Raw genomic sequence first — 18,776 nt, forward strand, 5'->3', positions numbered from 1 at the left:
CTATCCTCGACTGAAGTTGAATATCGTGCCACAACGACTACTACCATGGAAATTGTATGAATTCATCAGTTGCTTGAAGACATGGGGATCACAATAGAAGGGCCCACTAAGTTGTGTTGTGACAACAAGTGTAATTTATATTGCGAAAAATCACACTTTTCATTAGCAGACTAAACACATCGACATGGACTGTCACTATGTTCGTGAGGCGTATCTCAAAGGGGTCATTGACCTTCCATATGTCACGTCAGAATATCAGTTGGCAGATTTCTTCACTAAAGCTTTGTGTGCTCCGCTCTTCAAATTCCTCCTTAGCAAACTCTCGGTCATCCTGCCCTAAGTTTGAGGGGGGGTGTTAAATTATGTAATCAACCATGTAATCTAATATATATATATTTGATATATATAAGGTAATACATATACATATATTAATATATATGTATATGTATCTACTTATTATATATATATATATATATAATATATATATATTCGTATTGTTTAGCCGCAGGGGTAGTTTAGTCTTTTTACACATTCTTTTTGGAATATTTTTTGTAATTATTGCTTTTCTTTTTCTTTTTTAATTTATTCTTTTATTTCATTTTGTAAAAGTTAGGATGTACCTTGGAGGGGCCCACTATCTAGTCGTTGGGCCCCTTCCGACGGTCACATTTATGACCGTTGGAGGGGCTCCGACCACTAGAAGTGGAGCCCCTCCAAGGCCTCCACCTCCTCTATTTAAAGGGGCTCTCCCCTTGTGTATTCTCAAGGCTTTGGGATTATTGCCCAAGCTTATTTTCTTAATGCTTATGATTCTTGTGTATGCATTTGCGCATTTGTGAGTTTGTATTGTGCTTTTGTGCACAAGTGTCTAAAGTGTTCTTGTTGTGCTTATGTGCATGTATCTATTTCCAAGAATATTGTAATCTTGATCCTCGTATCTTGTTGGAGATACTTTTACAAACACGTGTCTAGCAAAGCAAAGGACTTTCTCAGTTTTATAGGTTACCATTAAAAAAGCATTAGCTAAATATTTAACATAAACAGAAGAAACCCTCTCAGCATATCTATCAACAAATTTGATTCTATCTGTCTGTCTGTCTGTCTCTAACCGCCAAAACACTACCACATTATCAGATTCCACATAATGCATTTACGACAACTTTCTATCCTACGAGTCGCAAGATCAGCGGCAGGCAATTGACAAGAGCACCTAGACATCAAGAAAAAATCATCTCACTGCAGTCGTTTGTAGCACTACCACTAATTAACATCTTACACAGGATATCAAGATATTGCCATCAAAAGGCTAATAATTTGCGGTGCCCAAAATTGATGTATGTAAAACTATGTAACGGCAGGATAAAGCCTAGAATTTTTCCGACGAACCACAAACGGGAACCACCCAAAGTTACTATTAGATACACTCCGTTAACGAATTCTGAAAGCAAAATTGAACCATACATATACACAGATTGAGAGTGCCAATGGACATATAAATAATCAGATACATTAGAAAAAGTGAGCTATTGTTGATGTAATTTATCTATTTTGCCAAGTTCATTTGTGTGATTAACATGTCAAAAGTACATAACGAGGTCATGTTGTCAATGTTTGAAATCTGTGGTTATAAAACATCAGAATGTAAATTTTCATGCATATATTATAGATTAGATAACCAAAATATTTCATTAAAAAGATGATAGATCTCCCATCAAGATATTACAGGGAATCCGATCCACATTCCATTTCTCACTCGATTTCAAGAGAGCGAACCCGTACCTTGTTTTCTCTTTTTTTTTTGAAACGCAAAAGTTGAGGTGAAAAGGCGTTGGACGATCGGAGAAGAAGGTGAACCCTTCTTCTTCTTTTCTTCTCTTTTCCTTCTTCCTTCCTCTCATTCTCTCTCTCTTTCTCCTTTCCCCTTTTCTTTATTTTTTTTTATAAAGTGAGGGAGAGGGGGTGACGCACCCCCTTCTCCAGCCCTCTTTAGATGGGCTGGAAGGGAGGGTTTCCCCCTTGGTACCCTCTGTCACCTTCTTTCTTTTCAAAATTTCCAAACTTTATTTTTTTTTACTTTTCTAAAACTTTTCAACTTTTTTTTCGAAAGTCCTTCTTAAACCCTCTTAGCTCTTTTTAGGTAAGTATGATGACCCATCTTAGGAAGCCCTAATCAGCCCTAATTACAAACTCGGAATTTATAAAATTTAAATAATTAATTTTTTGTATTTATTAATTATTAATTGTTTAAAAGCTTCCAAAAATAGTCAACTTGACTAGGAAGGCTTTTTATACTTAATTAACTCCAATTTAAAGCCCCTAACTGAATTTAAAGCTTGTAAAAACGTTAGGCATTGGATTTGGATCTGGATCCAGGTCCACAATCCAAACCCATATCCATACCCAAAATGAAAATGGATCAAGATCTAGATTAAATCTAGATTAAAGTAGGTCTTAAATAAGATCCGAATCCATAATAATTCGGATCATACGCATTGGATCCAACTCGATCCAACTCCACAATTTTTGAAAAACAACGATTTTTGAGCCAACCGAAACTCGAATTTAAAAAAGTAAAATATCATTGTGCTGAAAATTCCGAGGCGTATCCAACGACATATTACACGAATATTGAATTCTGAATTTTGCCCAAAAATAACCCGAATTTTACTTGAATTTCACTTGAATTTAAAAGTAAAAAATAAAACTCTTTATCTCGCTTCGATTGGCTCGTTACGACCTTGTCGATGGAACCTGGGCCAAGCCCGGACTCAAAGACATCACTTTAAAAATTGAGACTCAAACGATTTTTCTCCCAGTCGGAAATCTCATAAAATGGCTAAGTACGAAAATACACGATATTACAGACCCGACCACAATTTTAGGGAGTTTTTCTCCACTTTGCCTGGGGGTGGTGTGTAGACACAACTGTTGTTATTGGTATACCAAGAAAGTGTCATCAATGAATGTTGATTTCCCTGTTATCCCGACATTAGATGTTGATTTCTAATGTTTCGATAAATGATGTTGATTTCTGATATCGGTCGAGGGCCAAGTGTGGAACCCAGTAATAAAATACAAATTGTGTGTTAAACTACAACTGAGAGCCTATCTTGAATTTCGAGAATTGTTGTGCTCATTTTTAGTATCCGCAAGTTTTAATGAAAAGTGAAACTAAACTTGTGTGCATTTAATAGGGATATGCATGCAAAAGAAAACTCTGATAATAACTTAATAAGTTATTCATGCATCCTTATCTGTTCTGTTTCATGTGAGATATAATTGTTGCATGATAATTGTTGTTAAATGCATGAATGGTTAATTGAATTGTGAAATTGCTTTAGCTTATTTTTCTTTAAAAATATTACATGAATTTGATCTATGCTTTTCTTGCCTATTTGAATTGTTAGTGAAATTCATACGCAGGATCTTTGATTCCGACCCTGTGTCCTTTATGTTTTTCATAGGATTTGAAGCCCAGTGATGAGGATGTCTGCTATATGGGGTTTACAAGGCTGCGTGACTACCTTCTGATATTTTGTTTGGGACTATCTGGCTTCATAATTTTGGACATTTATTTGATTATGTTCTTAAACTTTAATTAGTGGGTTAATGTAAGATCTCTTGTGATTTGGATTGTGTTATGTCTGTCAAGTCCCCAGGTCTCTGGGTTTGATTTCCGCAATTGTTTAAAAAAAAATTCACTTTTCAACGGGGATAAGTTGGGGTCGTTACATTTATGGAGAAAACAATTCTTGATTTGTCCATTGACTTGTTAATGCATGGATTTGTCGATTGGCTTGCTAATATATGGTGTGATCAATGTCTTATGTGATATTACAGGAAAATTACCCGCAAGTTGTACATTGTGCTTAAATTTTATTTTTCTTGCTTATTGTGTGCATGTTTTCTTGATGAACTTTCACTTATGTATAAGTTTTTTGCTTTTGAAATTCTTTACCCTCTATCACCATCCTTGAAAGATTATAATGTTTTTCCTGTAGAAAAAGACTTTTACACGCATACAGTTGGTTCTGTTAGGAACAGTAACAAATATCGGTGATATATTAAACTTATGACAAAAAAAACATGATATTTTCAAAGCGAAATATTTATGATGACGTGATATATTCAATATATCAATTAGATTTGAATATTAATTCAATGGTGATACCTTAATCAAAATGTAAAAAATATACAATGGCACCACTCTTTTATATGGCAGGTAGGGGTGGACATTAGACATGCCCGACACAGATATCAATATGCCGAGAGCTCGACCTGACAATTGTTGGGCCAGGCTCGGCCCGACATCATTTGGTCTCGGGTGTCAATACCCTGCTGGATACCCACTGAATAAGATATTTTCGGGCTGGGTCAGGTTGGAGCAAGATAACGCAAGAGCCTCAAAAGATCTAAACATTGTTTTGCAGGAGCCATCAATTTATAGTTTTAGGATAGGTCTTCTCTCTCCTCCTTGATCGTTATGGGCTAATCCCAGACAATATACCTTTTCAATGTTATGCTTAAAAAATAAAAAAAGCGTGTGAATGCTCCTATTTTGAGAAAGATGCATTTATATGAGAGAGAGAAAGAGGACATTAATGGCAATATTTTTTAAAGACAACTTTACATTTTTTTATGCAAACCATGCATGATGTAAAATGAAGCTCATGGGACAGTAGTCCCATATCGATGGGTTGAAGGGTGTGGAGAGCTTCCACCAAGCGCACCCATGAAAATCCTAACAGGTTGGGTTGTGGATTTAATTAAACATGACCCGTTATGTGATAGAAGCAACTCAAGTCAAATTATGCTCCTAGGTGAGTAGGCCTGTGGTGGGCTAACACAACCATTTTTCTTTAACCAAACCTAAAAAAAAATTTAACCATATCATCTTACCCAAGAGGTCTCATGTTCAATAATTCATTAGTGGTTATCCTTCTGGCTTGCCTAACATGTGCATATGTGCACATCCGCATCTGAGTTTTCATATTTCTGTTTGCACATGCATATAGACTTGTATGTGTGAGCTCCAAATACAAAGCTGAGCGTCTAATTTGCTTCAGGTTGGATAAAATATTGAAAATCAAACCTTACATAGGATGTTCTAAGGTGGGCTGCATATCGTGCCTGCACGCATGTGTGAGCCCAGCACTAGAGTTGCAGCTCTAATTATACTGGAATTCTGGGGAAGCCTACTACAATTCTTGAAGATTGATGGTCCTGTGCTAAATCTCTTCTTCCCACTATGATGAATCCTCTTCCTTTTCTTATTAGCATCACATAGTTATTGATCCATCAGCTAGTGACAAATTACTCGAATATGGTGATGCTCTTTTGATGGTATTGGTGGAAGATCAGAAACAATGTGTTCTTTAAATCTTAGATCATCAGAATAACCTGAATTTGAATGTCTGATTTTTGAATGTTTAAAAGTATGAATGATGATTATCAGTTTATTTAGTTATTAATATTATGTTTTTTTTTTTGCAACTTATCAAGCACCTTTGTATTTGAATGGTTAAGTAATTGGAAAGTTATTTAATTAAATGGTTCGCTGTGTACTGTGTACCTATAATTTGTACAACATATCTTCTAAACCTTGACTTTTCCTTTTGAAATTATATGATATTGAAGCTTATAGTTTATTGTTTTTCTTTATTCACGACCACTTGAGCTGCTATGTACTCATCTATGGGAACCTTTGATAAAGAAAGTGTTTTGATTGGATCGTTGTATTTGTTCTAGTGCCTTAGGAATTTCTTCAATACTTATAATATTACAGTTTCTGTTTGTTTTATGTAGGTAGACTGGCTGAGAAGGCATTGTTCCCACTGCTTCCATCAGAAGAAGATTATCCATATACTATTCGGATTCATTCAAAGGTGATGGCATCTGATGGATCTACGTCTATGGCAACTGTTTGTGGAGGTACTTCCTGCAACATGTGTATTATATTTCTATGTAGTTTAGATGCAGATATCATGTATCCTAGTATGCGTCATATAGTTTTGCACATGATTGGTCCTGTTTTAATTCGGTCAAGCACTGAAACTGCATTCTGTCACAATCTGCAGACTGACATGGAAAATTCTTGGACTGCACCTTTCATGTTTAGATATGGTTGCGTGGTGTAATTGTTGTTTGGATAGAACTTTGGCACATATAAAAAACTATGAAGATATTAGTGTAGTCATTTTGATTACTAGAAAACTGTTTGTGACAGTACCTTCTCTATTTACTTGTATCATGATTCTTGTTTGAGCTTCCTTAGTTGTCATAAGCGCAAGCACAAGTCAGAGACTAGGCGGAAGACCTCTAAAATGTCTAGTCGGGGCTTAGGCAGGACCAAAGTTGCCAGTCGAGGAAGAGGGAGCAGGAAGCGTTCCGGGAAGCGTAAAGCGAGACACTTTCAAAATTTTAGGAAGCGAGAAGCGTAGAATGAGTTAGAAGCGAACCAGGAATCGTCTCGAAAACGAACCAGAAGCGAACCGGAAGCGAGGGGGAAGTGAAAAAAGAGAAAAAATAAAATAAAATAAAAATAAAAATTCAAAAAAAATGAAAAAAGGGGGAAGCGGCTTCCCCTAAATGGGAAACATGCTTCCCAATTTTTTTGCTCTTCCCAGCACGTTTCGGGCTTCAGAAATGTGCTTTGGGGAAGCATGTAACGACCCCAAATTATACCCTTAGAAAATGCGAAATATTTTTTTTTCAATGCGGAAACCTTCCCAGAGATCTGGGGTCCTCAGTTCCAATTTCCATTGGATAGCCCAAACACCACAAACGAACTTGCAACCATCATCCATAAGAACCAGAACAATTTCATTTATTTATGAATAAGAGTAAATTTCAGAGACAAGGTTTTATTCGACTGAAAATAAAGCAACAACTGAAAAAGCAAGAAGAACTGAACAAAAGAAAGAGCCACTCTGTCCCCTGCTGAAGTTGTTAAACGCAAGTATGACTCTCATCCATTCCCAGTAGCCAGTCCAACCTCACTGTTCACCATATCCTGTGAAAAACCAACAAAGTAGGGTGTCAGAACCGAAATTCTGAGCACAACTACTTCTAAAGAAACCAGGTGAGACAAATAACATGGATAAGATTTCATGTAATGATTTGAGTGAGTGCAGATATAAAAATTTTCAGAATTTAATTAGCCATACATGCAACCGGTTACATATGTCAGGCAGAAAGAAACAGTAAAGCAGTACCAGATATCAAGAACTAAATAACCAAACCTTGCAGCATGCTTTTAAGAAGTAAATTATATACTACCACCATATCATGTCATGATATAGAGAACAATTCAAATATGCATGATCTAATGAATAACATGAAAATGCATGATTATGTGCAATGCATGATTCCGTTTATTATCTTTCATTTAAGTTTCATCTTTCCATATGCATGCCCTATTAAATGCACACAACTCTAAGTTCATTTTTTTAATTACCGTTGCCCGCGGATACACCAAACGGGTACAATCCCCGAGGTCAAGGAGGTTTCCAGGGTAGCTTAACACACAAATTTGTACTTTATTACTGGGTTCCAACTTAGCCCTCGACCGAATCACCTTCGGAACATTAGACCTCTACATCTAATGTCGGGGACACAAGAGACACCCCACGCCCACAAGTGCCACTTCCTTGGTACCATAAACAACAGTTGTGTTAAACACACCATTCCCGGGTAAAGTGACAGACTCTCCCTAAAACTGTGGCCAAGAGAAAGAACCTCAATATCGAATTCAGGGGACAAAATTACAGCACACAGAGTTTTTGTATCCTCACAGTCTTCCCAAGACTGAATCTCTAAGATTCTCATACTCTATATGAGATATCTCAGAACGTATATTATACTGTTCTTATTCATTATATTTTTATTTAAGTCAATTCTTTAAGTTTGCAACACCATATGCAAAAGTAAAGTGAAAACCCGCATCCTCCCTTGCGGGGACCCTTACGGGACTCCAACCCGTATAAACAACTAGAACAGTGTAGTAGTGTGCCATACCAACTTATGTGGTTTAAGTGATGCAGTCAAAAAAATAAGTGAAAGGAAAACATACTCACGGCTCTCCAGGCCGATGATGGTCCATTTAGGTCATCGATGCATCACATAATAAAACCAAGTAGTGTTTACTCATTACACTATGCCAATGGTACTAAAAGCATGTGTACTCATGCAATCATAACCCAACCATATGCATGTTATTTATCAATCATATGCATTTTCACTATGTGTGTGTTACCTACATCACATACGGGTATTAACCAATCCATGGTTTCTTTGAGTGTGTGAGTGTACATGTACCATTTCACATAATAAATCAAGCATTCATGCCCAAGAAGAATTACCAATAACCGAATCATGCTCACCCTCATGAGTACCATAATCATAACAATTAATCTTCTTCTAAATAACATTCCAGCCTGTTCTTAACACATAGATAGGTGTGTGTAGGTTTCAAGATTTTCCTTTATTCATATCAGAATTTAAATCATACACAATATTTATAAATTCTGGAACATATTTTCATTAAACCTGATTCATATCAGTCAATTGAAATCATAAACATCCTTGGCAAACCAATATACCAACCTTTAAATCACTCATAGAATTTTGAACAAGAATATAATGTTCAGCTAGAGACAACAAGGCAAGTCACAGTATGTATTAAATTCAGTTTTATGTGTCCATCCTTCTTGAACAGGGTATGATGACCCCTTATTTTACATGACTGAAAATTTCAATTATGACTCAATAATCCACACTGCATATTACAAATATGTGCTTAAGCCACACTCAAGAACCAACTTGAGATACTTTAAAGCAACTCGTGTGTATAGGCATTATGTACTGAAATGACAATGGGTGCCTATGCAAGCAGCAATAGTAATGATAGAAAAAAAATTCTGCTTCTTTCAGGACACGCACTCAGCACGCGGATTCCACACAAAATTCAAGATCATACAATCAATCCCAGAATACCCTATCCTTTCCCCAATGGAAGTAACAACTTGAACGAAAATCAGAAATTACTATTTTCACAGGAAAATACAATAATTTCCATGCAGTTACAGAACAAACTTTTGAAATTAGAATTTCTGATTGGCTGTATTCATTGAGGAACAACATACATTGCTAAACATCAAAGGTCCAATTATTCAGCATGGACAACAAGAAAACTTTAAAAAAAAAGAACAACGATCACTCTGCCCTTCATCTTAGAGGCGTTAACTCCTACCCTCAGCATGATTGCAAAGATTACAAAAAGAAAAACTATCAGATTCAAGTCCTCCTTTCTTTTCTTTTCTTTTTTACATCTTAAGCATATACCTTGATTTCCAAATCAAGAAAACCCCAAATCGGGTTGATTTGGGAACTCAGGAGGTTAGGGTTATAAAAGAAATCATTCAAGAACCTCCAGATGCAGATTCCCCCTTTCTTTTTTTTCTCATCCTATGCATATTTATGGGTTCCCAGCCAGGGAACTCCCAAATCGGGTACCAAGACCACTGGAAACCCCCTTTTTCACCTTTTGAAAACGGAAGACACATTCGCCGATGGGGTTTTCTGTGGACACTACCTCAAATCACACACACGAAATCGAACCCCTGTTCGATCCCTCACCCCATTTCCAGGAAGACCCGTACCGGTTTTCAGTGGGTTTTCCGGCGATCGGAGGCTGGAGACGCGAGTACGGAGCCGACTGAAGTCGCCCCTCACTGCTACCGTGACAGGGATGTTTGCCGTGGCCTCCAATGGCAGCCGATGGCCCCAGTTATCCGGCGTGCGCACACACACACACACACACACACAGAGAGAGAGAGAGAGAGAGAGAGAGAGAGAGAGAGAGAGAGAGAGAGAGAGAGAGAGAGAGAGAGAGGGCCGAGTGAAGAGGGCGAGACCCCCTCTCCACTCCCCCTTTATCGGCCCAAAGCCCCCTCCCCTCTTGCCGAGAGGCACGGGGTCGGTTACGCCCTGCGTAACCCCCCCTGCCCCTTTCTTTTTTTCTGCTACAGACTTATCGGGCAACCCTTATCGGGTTGCCTTTTTTTTTTTACTCTGATGCTCGTTACATAGGGTGTGGCCCGGGTCCGGACCCGGTAACCGACCTCGAGTGGGGTTCGTGTTTTACCCTTTTATATGGATCCACAAGTTGGATCCGAATGGATCCAACTGTGGATCCTTGTATTAAGTTTATATATACATATATATATATGTATTTATTCGCTTTAAATATTTATTATTTATATTTTTATTATTAGTTTTATTATAAATGTGGATATAAAGACCACTTTATGGGTCCTAGATCTGAAATGTGGATCTGAGGCCCAAATTGCATATTTCGTAATATAAACAAAATTTATTAGCGATTTTTTTTTTGTTTTTACAAAGCATGCTTCCCCACTCCATATGGCGCTTCTGGTAACTATGGGTAGGACTAGTCAGCCTAGGTGGGACCAAAAATATAAAACATTAAGAAAAACAAAAATATTACAATAAATAGTTAAATTCAGTAACATATGATTGTAACTATGATTAAAGTGTGTAATTCTGTATACACACCTGTGAAACTAAAAAATATATTTTATTTATATATATGTATATATATTTGTGAAAAATACAAGCATACATGTAAAGATAACAAATAAAAAAAAGGAGGAAAAAAAAGAGAAAGGGAGAAAAAGGAAGAAAAAAAAGAAGAGTGGAGGGGGTGAGAGGAGGAAAAAAGGAAAAAGAAAAAAAAAGAAGGAAAAAAGAAGAAAAAGAAAAAGAAAAAGAAAAAGAAGAAGAAAAAGAAGAAGAGGAAGATGAAGAAAAAGAGAAGAAGGTGGACGGTTGAAAGGAGGAAGAAGAAAATGAGAAGAAAAGTAAAATTGTTTGGGGGTAGGTGGAAAAAAAAACAAAAAGAAAAAGAAAAAGAAAAAGAAAGGAGATCAAACAATGACAACCATGTCCCTACGACTTAGGCAAGGACAACTTAGGCGTCACCTAGGCAGGAAAAAAGGGCCCTAGACAGTACCCCTGCACCTAGCCTGCCTAGGCACCACTTTTGACAACTAAGTGAGCTTCACATGCTTTATTCACAAGTTTACCAAATATGTATTGCAACGCCCCAAAATTTAGAACTTGAAAATACAAGATTTTTTTTGTCTTCGATGCAAGGCCTTTTCTATGGCATTGCTTTAACCAGACTAAGCTCTAGGGAGTCAGTTTGTGTGCAAGCGCTAGCGTTTAGTAGCCCACTAGAATTGAGTTCGAGAAAGAATCAACCAAGGATAATAACTCTTTATCAAATAATTACCGAAAACACACCGAAAAACAATCATTTGATTTTGGTTAAAATTTTTGGGCGGGTTATAGATTTGATAACTCAATATGAGACAATTCAATTTCTGTATTGGACTTTGGGTCTAGATCCAACTCATGATTTGGTTCTAACTCAGAAATCCAATATCTAAATAACAATTAAATAATAACATTCATGAATTTGATTAAATTAGTTGGAAAACATAATCAGACAAAATAACAAGTCTTGACAATTCATGAATTGTTTTCAAAACAATCCCAGATCTAAGAATTTGTCATTGACACCTTCTGCAGCATTTCACCATCGCTCCAACTCCCTATTCATTACCTAAAATTTTGGTAATATAGGGGTTAAACTAGAGTTACCAGAAGCTTCTTAGGTAGGTGGGAAGCTCGCTTCCCGAAAACTTGCTTCGGAAGCACGATACTCCTCGCTTCCGAAACTTCATGGGAAGCTCGATTCCCCCACGCTTCTTTTATGCTTCTCATACACATGGTCTAGGAATACTATATATTTTTCTCATGTTTCTTTTCTTTTTCATGTATTTTCTCTCATTCTTTCACTCATTTTCCATGTACTTTCTTTAAATTGGTGACCATCATTGTTAGATTTTAACAAAAATTTAACTCTTTTATAGAAAAATCATGAAATATAAGAATAATCAATTTTATTTTAGTTTTTATTTGTTTCTTGTTTGATTTCATATTGCTTCATTTTTTATTCATATTTCACTTTTAAATTGAAACTTCGCTTCCCGCTTTGTATAAATTTTAAAATGTGTCGCTTCTCGCTTCCGCTTCCCGTATCGTTTCCTGCTTCCGCTTTCTAATTGGGCAACCTTGGGTTAAACTCATTGAATCTCAATAGGAACACAATAACCATGCATGCATATACGAAACTAAGTAGACATGAAATCAAAGATCTTTTAAAATATGTATGCTGCAACAATTAAATCACAAGGCAATCATCTGAACATGCATTACCAATACTTTTATGCAACATGTCACATAACAAGAACAATCTCATGATTATGCATATAAATTATTAAGGTATGTTTTTACATAAGTTTTCACAAAATAAATGTGATCAAGTTTAAGGCTTTATGGTTCTCTTTCTTACCCTTCTGCGGGTACTCGCAGTACAATCGTAGGATCAAAGGAAACCACTCAGGTGTTATGCTTGTATTTTAATTTTTCGAGTGACTTACCGAAACTGATCCATAGTGGCCGATATTCCAGTGATGCATCCTAACACTTGTGCAGAAAAATGAACCTACCACCTAGGACACGTTGGTATTCCGACCCCTTTAACTCGTAGGACTAGGGACCAAGTGAGACACCTTACTCTAAAAAACACATGACGATTAAATGAAGTTTTGTACCACTTATGCTCTCTAAGGTAAGCTCGAGTCTGAATAGGTTATTGGGTGTTTTTATTAAAGCAAGGTTCTATGCATTTTTATTATATATGCCCACGTAGCATTCCAAGGCTCAAAAGCCCAACTACCCCTCCAAGGCAATGTTGTCAGACTAGGAAGTGAAAGCGAGAAACGATACGAGAAACAAAAGCGAGAAGCGATGCATTTTAAAATATATAGGAAGCAGGAAGCGAGGAATAAAAAAAAGAAATATAAGAATTGAATAAGAATCAAAATGAAACACAAATAAAAACTAAAATAAAAGTGACTAATATTAATTTTCATGATTTTTTAGTGTAAGAATTAAATTTTTAACAAAATCTTAAAATGATGACTATAAATTTAGCAAAAGCGCATGGAAGTGAGTGAGAAGAGTCAGAGAAACCACATAAAAACATGAAAAGTTGAGTAAGAGAATATATAATAAGAATAAATGAAGCGTGTGGAAAGCATAGGAGAAGCATGGGGGAATCGAGGTTCTCATCAAGTCTCGGAAGCGAGGAGTATCGCGCTTCCGAAGCGAGTTTTCGGGAAGCGAGTTTCCCACCTATCTAAGAAGCTTCAGTAACTCTGCTTCTGGATAACTTCCCATATTGCTCTTCAGGCATGAGCATCATACTACCTATCCTAGTGGTTATATAATTATATTTGCTCAATCATGTTCATAACCCATTCAATATGCTCTGGTGCCTTTAAATCAGTCGAGCATCTTGCATGTGAAGGCGATCCCCAAATTATTGTGTGTGCATGTATGCACTTATTTTCATATCTTGGTGCACTTTCTGAAAAGAAGTTGTGTCGTCATTGTGTATATGGCTGACCCGATCCACTTATATAATGGATCGGGTCCAGATCCAATTAGTGTTTAATGTAAATTAGCATGTTGTTAAGGGGTATTTCTGTACCCTAGTTTTATACTCTTAACTTTTAAATAGAATGAAAGGTGCAGCCACGATGGACTGACGACCTTTTTCTGAAATCTCTTTTTTTTTCTCTCTCTCTCCCCCCTCTCTCTCTTTCGTTCGATGACAGGCCTGCACAGGAGGATGAGGGCTCCCTTTTAACATGGTATCAAAACCTGGTTTAGAAGGCCACGATCTGCCGAGTCTGATCGAGCCTTCTCCACCCAGAATCAGACGAGTTTCTTCAGCCACGATCTGCAAGTCTGACGAGTTTCTCCATCACGCCTGCTCTGTTTTCAGTCATCCAGAATCACGCCTGTTCCATTCCAACCTGTCAGTCGCTGAGCCAAGCCTGTCACTGAGTCTTCCTTCGTCATCCTTCAGCCGAGTACATATGGAAACATCCTTGTGATTCCTCCCCTTTCTTGCTGTGAGAAAACTCGACCTCTGTGGTGACGTAAATCTGTTTCTTTTTTTTCAGATCACTGTGATTCCTTTGATTTTCTACAATCTGCACGTGTTAATCTTTGTTAATCTATGATTCCTCATTTTAATCTCTGATGTTTTCGTTGTTTCTGAGATTATTTTTGTTTTTCTGTCTGCCGAGCACCTGTTAATCTGTGATTCCTCATTTTAATCTATGTTGTTTTCATTGTTTCTGAGATTATTTTTGTTTTTCTGACTGCCAAGTATCACCTGGTACATCAGCCTGTTAGCCGAGCTCTCTGCAGCATCTTCTTTTTGTCACCTGTCAGCCGAGTGTCCTGTTAGACGAACCCGCTGTTTTGTTTTGTTTTTTTTATATACCTAAGTGTCAGTTCAGATTTTCCCTCAAATGGATTTTACTCATGGGCAATCATGTCTGTCCTCAAGTTTTCTCGGTTAACTAGTTTCTAAAAAGCTGAATAACCTCAATTTCTTAACCTGGAAAAGACAGATCATCCCATTTATAAAGAGTCAGGATCTCTCTGGTCATCTGGATGGATCAGTTCCACCTCCTCCAGAATTCCTTTCGCAGGAAAAAGCGGACGATAAAGAAGAACAATCTGTTGTTCTAGTCAAGAATCCAGAATATGTTGCTTGGATGAAAAGGGATCAATCGCTAGTGGCATACATCACTTCAACTCTCTCACAAGAGGTCCTTATTGCTCTTCCTGATGATTGTTCGGCCAAGAAACTGTGGGATATGCTAGTTCAAACATATTCTCAAATTTCTGAGGCAAGAATTATGTTTCTTAAGCGAGTGTTTCAAATGCTGAAGAAAGATTCCATGTCCATTATGGAATACCTGAATAAAATGAAAAGCATCACAGACCAACTGGCTGTTGTTGGGTGTCTTGTTAGTGAAAAGGATAAAGTACAACAAACCTTAAGTGGATTGGGGCCAGACTATCATGTTATGACGACAACCTTACTATATTTACCAGAACTTCCAAAGTTTGAAGATCTTCGTGGGAAATTATTACAATATGAGATGACTCTGAAAGGATCTTCTGAAGATTCTCATGGGCATTCAGGAACACAAGATGTGCTGGCTATGGGAATGAGTTATGGTCGAGGACGAGGAAGTTCTTTTCGAGGAAAAGGAGGCCAAGGGAGAAATACCTATGGAGGTCGTGGCATACTTCCAACACCCAATATGCAAGGACAAAGACCCATTCCCACATGTTTCCTATGCAACAAGAAAGGGCACATTAAAGCGAATTGTTGGTTTAACCCTCAAAACAAAGGGAAAGCTCCACAAGCGGAGGCTAGGAAGGATGGAGAAGTAAAAAAGTTGTTGTTGGCAGCCTTGGCAGGATTGAATATGAAGCAAAATGACAAAGGAATTTGGTATGTCGACTCCGGAGCAGCTACTCATGTCACGGGTGATGTAGGTAAACTCTTGTCTCTCACTCCTTATGTTGGTAAGAACAGTATAGTCACAGGGGATGGATCTCATCACGCAATCTCACATACTGGAAATGCCATTATACACATGTCAAAGTCCTCTCTTAAATTTCCAAGTGTCATCCATGCACCTAATATTCAAAAGAACATTGTTTTTGTCTCAAAACTTGTTGATGGTGCTAATGCTTCAGTTGAATTTACTCCCTCTTCTGTTTATGTTAAGGACCTTTGCACGAGGAAGACATTCGCTGAAGGAAAACGATGAGGCAATATGTACATCTTTCAAGAAGATCCTTCCTTCATTCATTCCAACTATTCATCCTTGAAGCTTCACCAACATCATTTTTTTGATCCTGATTTTATATTTACTATTTCAGAATGTAATAAGCCAAGACTTTGGCATAGTCGTCTTGGCCATTGTGGTCACAATTTTATTGAAAAACTTGTCTCGAATAATCTCATCCCTAAGTCCAGTCTGAGTTCAGAAGTCGTTGATACAAAGTGTTTTAGCTGTCATTTATGTAAGAGTCATGTTTTACCATTTATTTCCATTAATAAAAGAGCTTCAAGTCCATTTGAGGTCATTTGTTCAGATGTCTGGGGTCCTGCCCCACTTACTTCTCTTTCTAACAGTAAATACTATCTTATCTTCATTGGTAGTTACTCACGTTATACTTGGATATTTTTTATGAAGCACAAATCAGAAGTCTTTGGATTGTTCCAGAGATTTCATTTTTTTGTTCAAAATCATTTCTCTACCAACATTCTCAATTTCCAGTGTGATGGAGGAGGTGAATTCTCCTCGAGTGACTTTGTTAGTTTCCTTCAACATAATGGGATAAAGAGAAGAGTGTCTTGCTCGCATACACCTCAACAAAATGGGATGGCTGAGAGGAAGCATCAACACATTGTTGAGACTGCAATAAGCATGATGCACGGGAGCAACCTCCCTGTATCATTATGGACTGAGGCTTTTCACTCCAGAATTCATGTGATAAATCGATTGCCCATGAGTATCTTAGAAAATAAGTCACCATATTTCTCTCTTTTTGGCATACAACCTGATTATCATGAATTACGTGTGTTTGGATCTGTTTGCTATGTTCATATTGACAACTCACTCAGGCACAAGTTCCAAGATAAAGCTTTAAAATGCAGGTTTATAGGATATGCAGAAGACTACAAAGGATACATGTGCTATGATCCCTTGAGTAAGCGTGTCAAAATATCAAGGAATGTAATTTTTGATGAAATGAACTTTGATGGTCAGGATGCTAATTCAATCCTTCATGTTGATAACTCAAGCCCTAGCATTGAGGTATACTACCCATGGTTAAATTCAGAACTCTTTTCCAATGGTAAAGTAGACTGCTCAGAAAATTGCAGTCAGAAGGAAACACGAGGAATCGGCCAATGAAACTCAAACGGAGGAGAATGTTACACATGACTTGGAGCCAACAAGGTATAAGGGTATTGTGTACACCCGGCGAGAGAAAGAACCCTCATTCATTTCTTGCACGAGTACAGATCCATCTGGACCATCCGCTTCGCAGACGATGGATATCAGAAGATCCTCACGGATTCGACATCCGCTTGACAGGTGGGTAAGTTATAAATTTTTTTTACTGGATTTTCAATTGTTCTTGACATCCATAAGTAAAGAGAATGAGCCCCTCATGTTCTATCAAGTTGCGAGCTCTAGAAGATGGGTAGAAGCAATGAATGAAGAAATGGAGGCCTTACATGAATGTGGGACATGGGAGATTGTACCTAGACCACTAAACAGAATTGTTGTTGGGTCAAAATGGGTGTACAAGATAAAGTATAAACCAGACGGAAGCATCGAAAGGTATAAGGCTAGACTTGTAGCCAAGGGATTCACACAAGAGGAAGGCCAAGACTTTGATGAAACTTTCAGTCCTGTAGTCAAAATGGGGACCATTCGCATTGTGTTGAGTCTAGCCATTAAACATGGATGGACATTGAGCCAGCTGGATGTAAAGAATGCATTTCTGCACGGGGATTTAAAAGAGGAGGTCTACATGGAACAACCCACTGGATATGCAGAACGAGACACCAAAAAATATGTATGCAAGTTAAAGAGAGCCCTCTATGGTTTGAAACAAGCTTCTCGTTCTTGGTTCGATAGTTTTTCTCTAGAAATACAGTAGCATGACTTCTCTCAGTCCCTTCTGGATCACTCATTATTTATTCACAATGAACAAGGAGTCACTACTCTTCTATTAATATATGTAGATGACATCATCATCACAGGGAACTGTAAAAGTCACATTGAGCAGGTGAAGAAGTTATTAAATCAGAGATTTAAGATGAAAGATTTGGGAGAGCTGCGATATTTTCTTGGGGTAGAAGTTCATAAAAGAAATGATACACTCACCCTTACTCAACACAAATACACGTTGAACATTCTTAGCAGAGCAGGCATGACAGATTGTAAGTCGTTAACAACTCCAAGTGTCATTCATCAGAAACTGAGTTCAAAGGAAGGGGATATATATGGAGATCCCACTAAGTATTGTAGCTTAGTTGGCATGTTGCAATACCTGACTTTTACTAGACCTGACATAGTATATTCGGTTAATCAGGTATCCCAGTTTATGCATGAACCTCGTATGTCACATATGGAAGCAGTCAAACGTATACTTTGTTACCTGAAGGGTACAGTTGGTGATGAGCTGGTATACAAGAAAAGAGACTTAGATCAGGCGGGGATCGTGAGGGCCATAAGATCGTCACTTATGCTGATGCTGATTGGGCGGGTGATCTAGACGAACGACGATCAATATCCGGTTATTGCAGCTTCATTGGGCCAAACTTGGTATCCTGGAGCAGTAGAAAACAAAAGGCGGTTGCTAGATCAAGCACTGAGGCTGAATACAGATTGATGGCCACTGCCACGGCCGAAGCTACATGGATAAGACATCTCCTGACAGAAATGGGAGAACCGATTGCTCGATCACTGTTGTTGTGTGACAATCAAAGTGCCAGCAACATGTCCTTCAATCCCATCCACCATAGTCGAGTAAAGCACATTGAAATAAATCAACATTTTTTTAGAAAAAAGGTTGAAGACAAAGAGATTGAGCCCATGTATGTGCCAACTGAAGAACAAGTTGCTGACATCCTCACTAATGGGTTGACAAAGGATAGATTTTGGTTTCTGAAAAACAAGTTGTTCATGGTTCAACACCATGCACAACTTGAGAGAGGCTGAAAAGAAGTCGTG

General features: G+C 37.7%; 1 protein-coding gene across 1 annotated transcript in view; it reads left to right on the plus strand.

The window, feature by feature from the left end:
* The window catches only part of LOC149845622 (polyribonucleotide nucleotidyltransferase 2, mitochondrial-like), a 235,798-nt gene that overhangs the window by 111,510 nt on the left and 105,512 nt on the right, over positions 1-18,776 (plus strand). Inside the window, exon 11 of the mRNA XM_089997684.1 lies at positions 5,806-5,931. Within this exon, the coding sequence (XP_089853810.1) occupies positions 5,806-5,931 (126 nt within the window). The remainder of the gene's footprint in view (positions 1-5,805; positions 5,932-18,776) is intronic.

Source organism: Nuphar pumila, chromosome 2 (genome assembly GCF_984573655.1).
Source record: "Nuphar pumila chromosome 2, dmNupPumi1.hap1.1, whole genome shotgun sequence".
Lineage (NCBI taxonomy): Eukaryota > Viridiplantae > Streptophyta > Magnoliopsida > Nymphaeales > Nymphaeaceae > Nuphar > Nuphar pumila.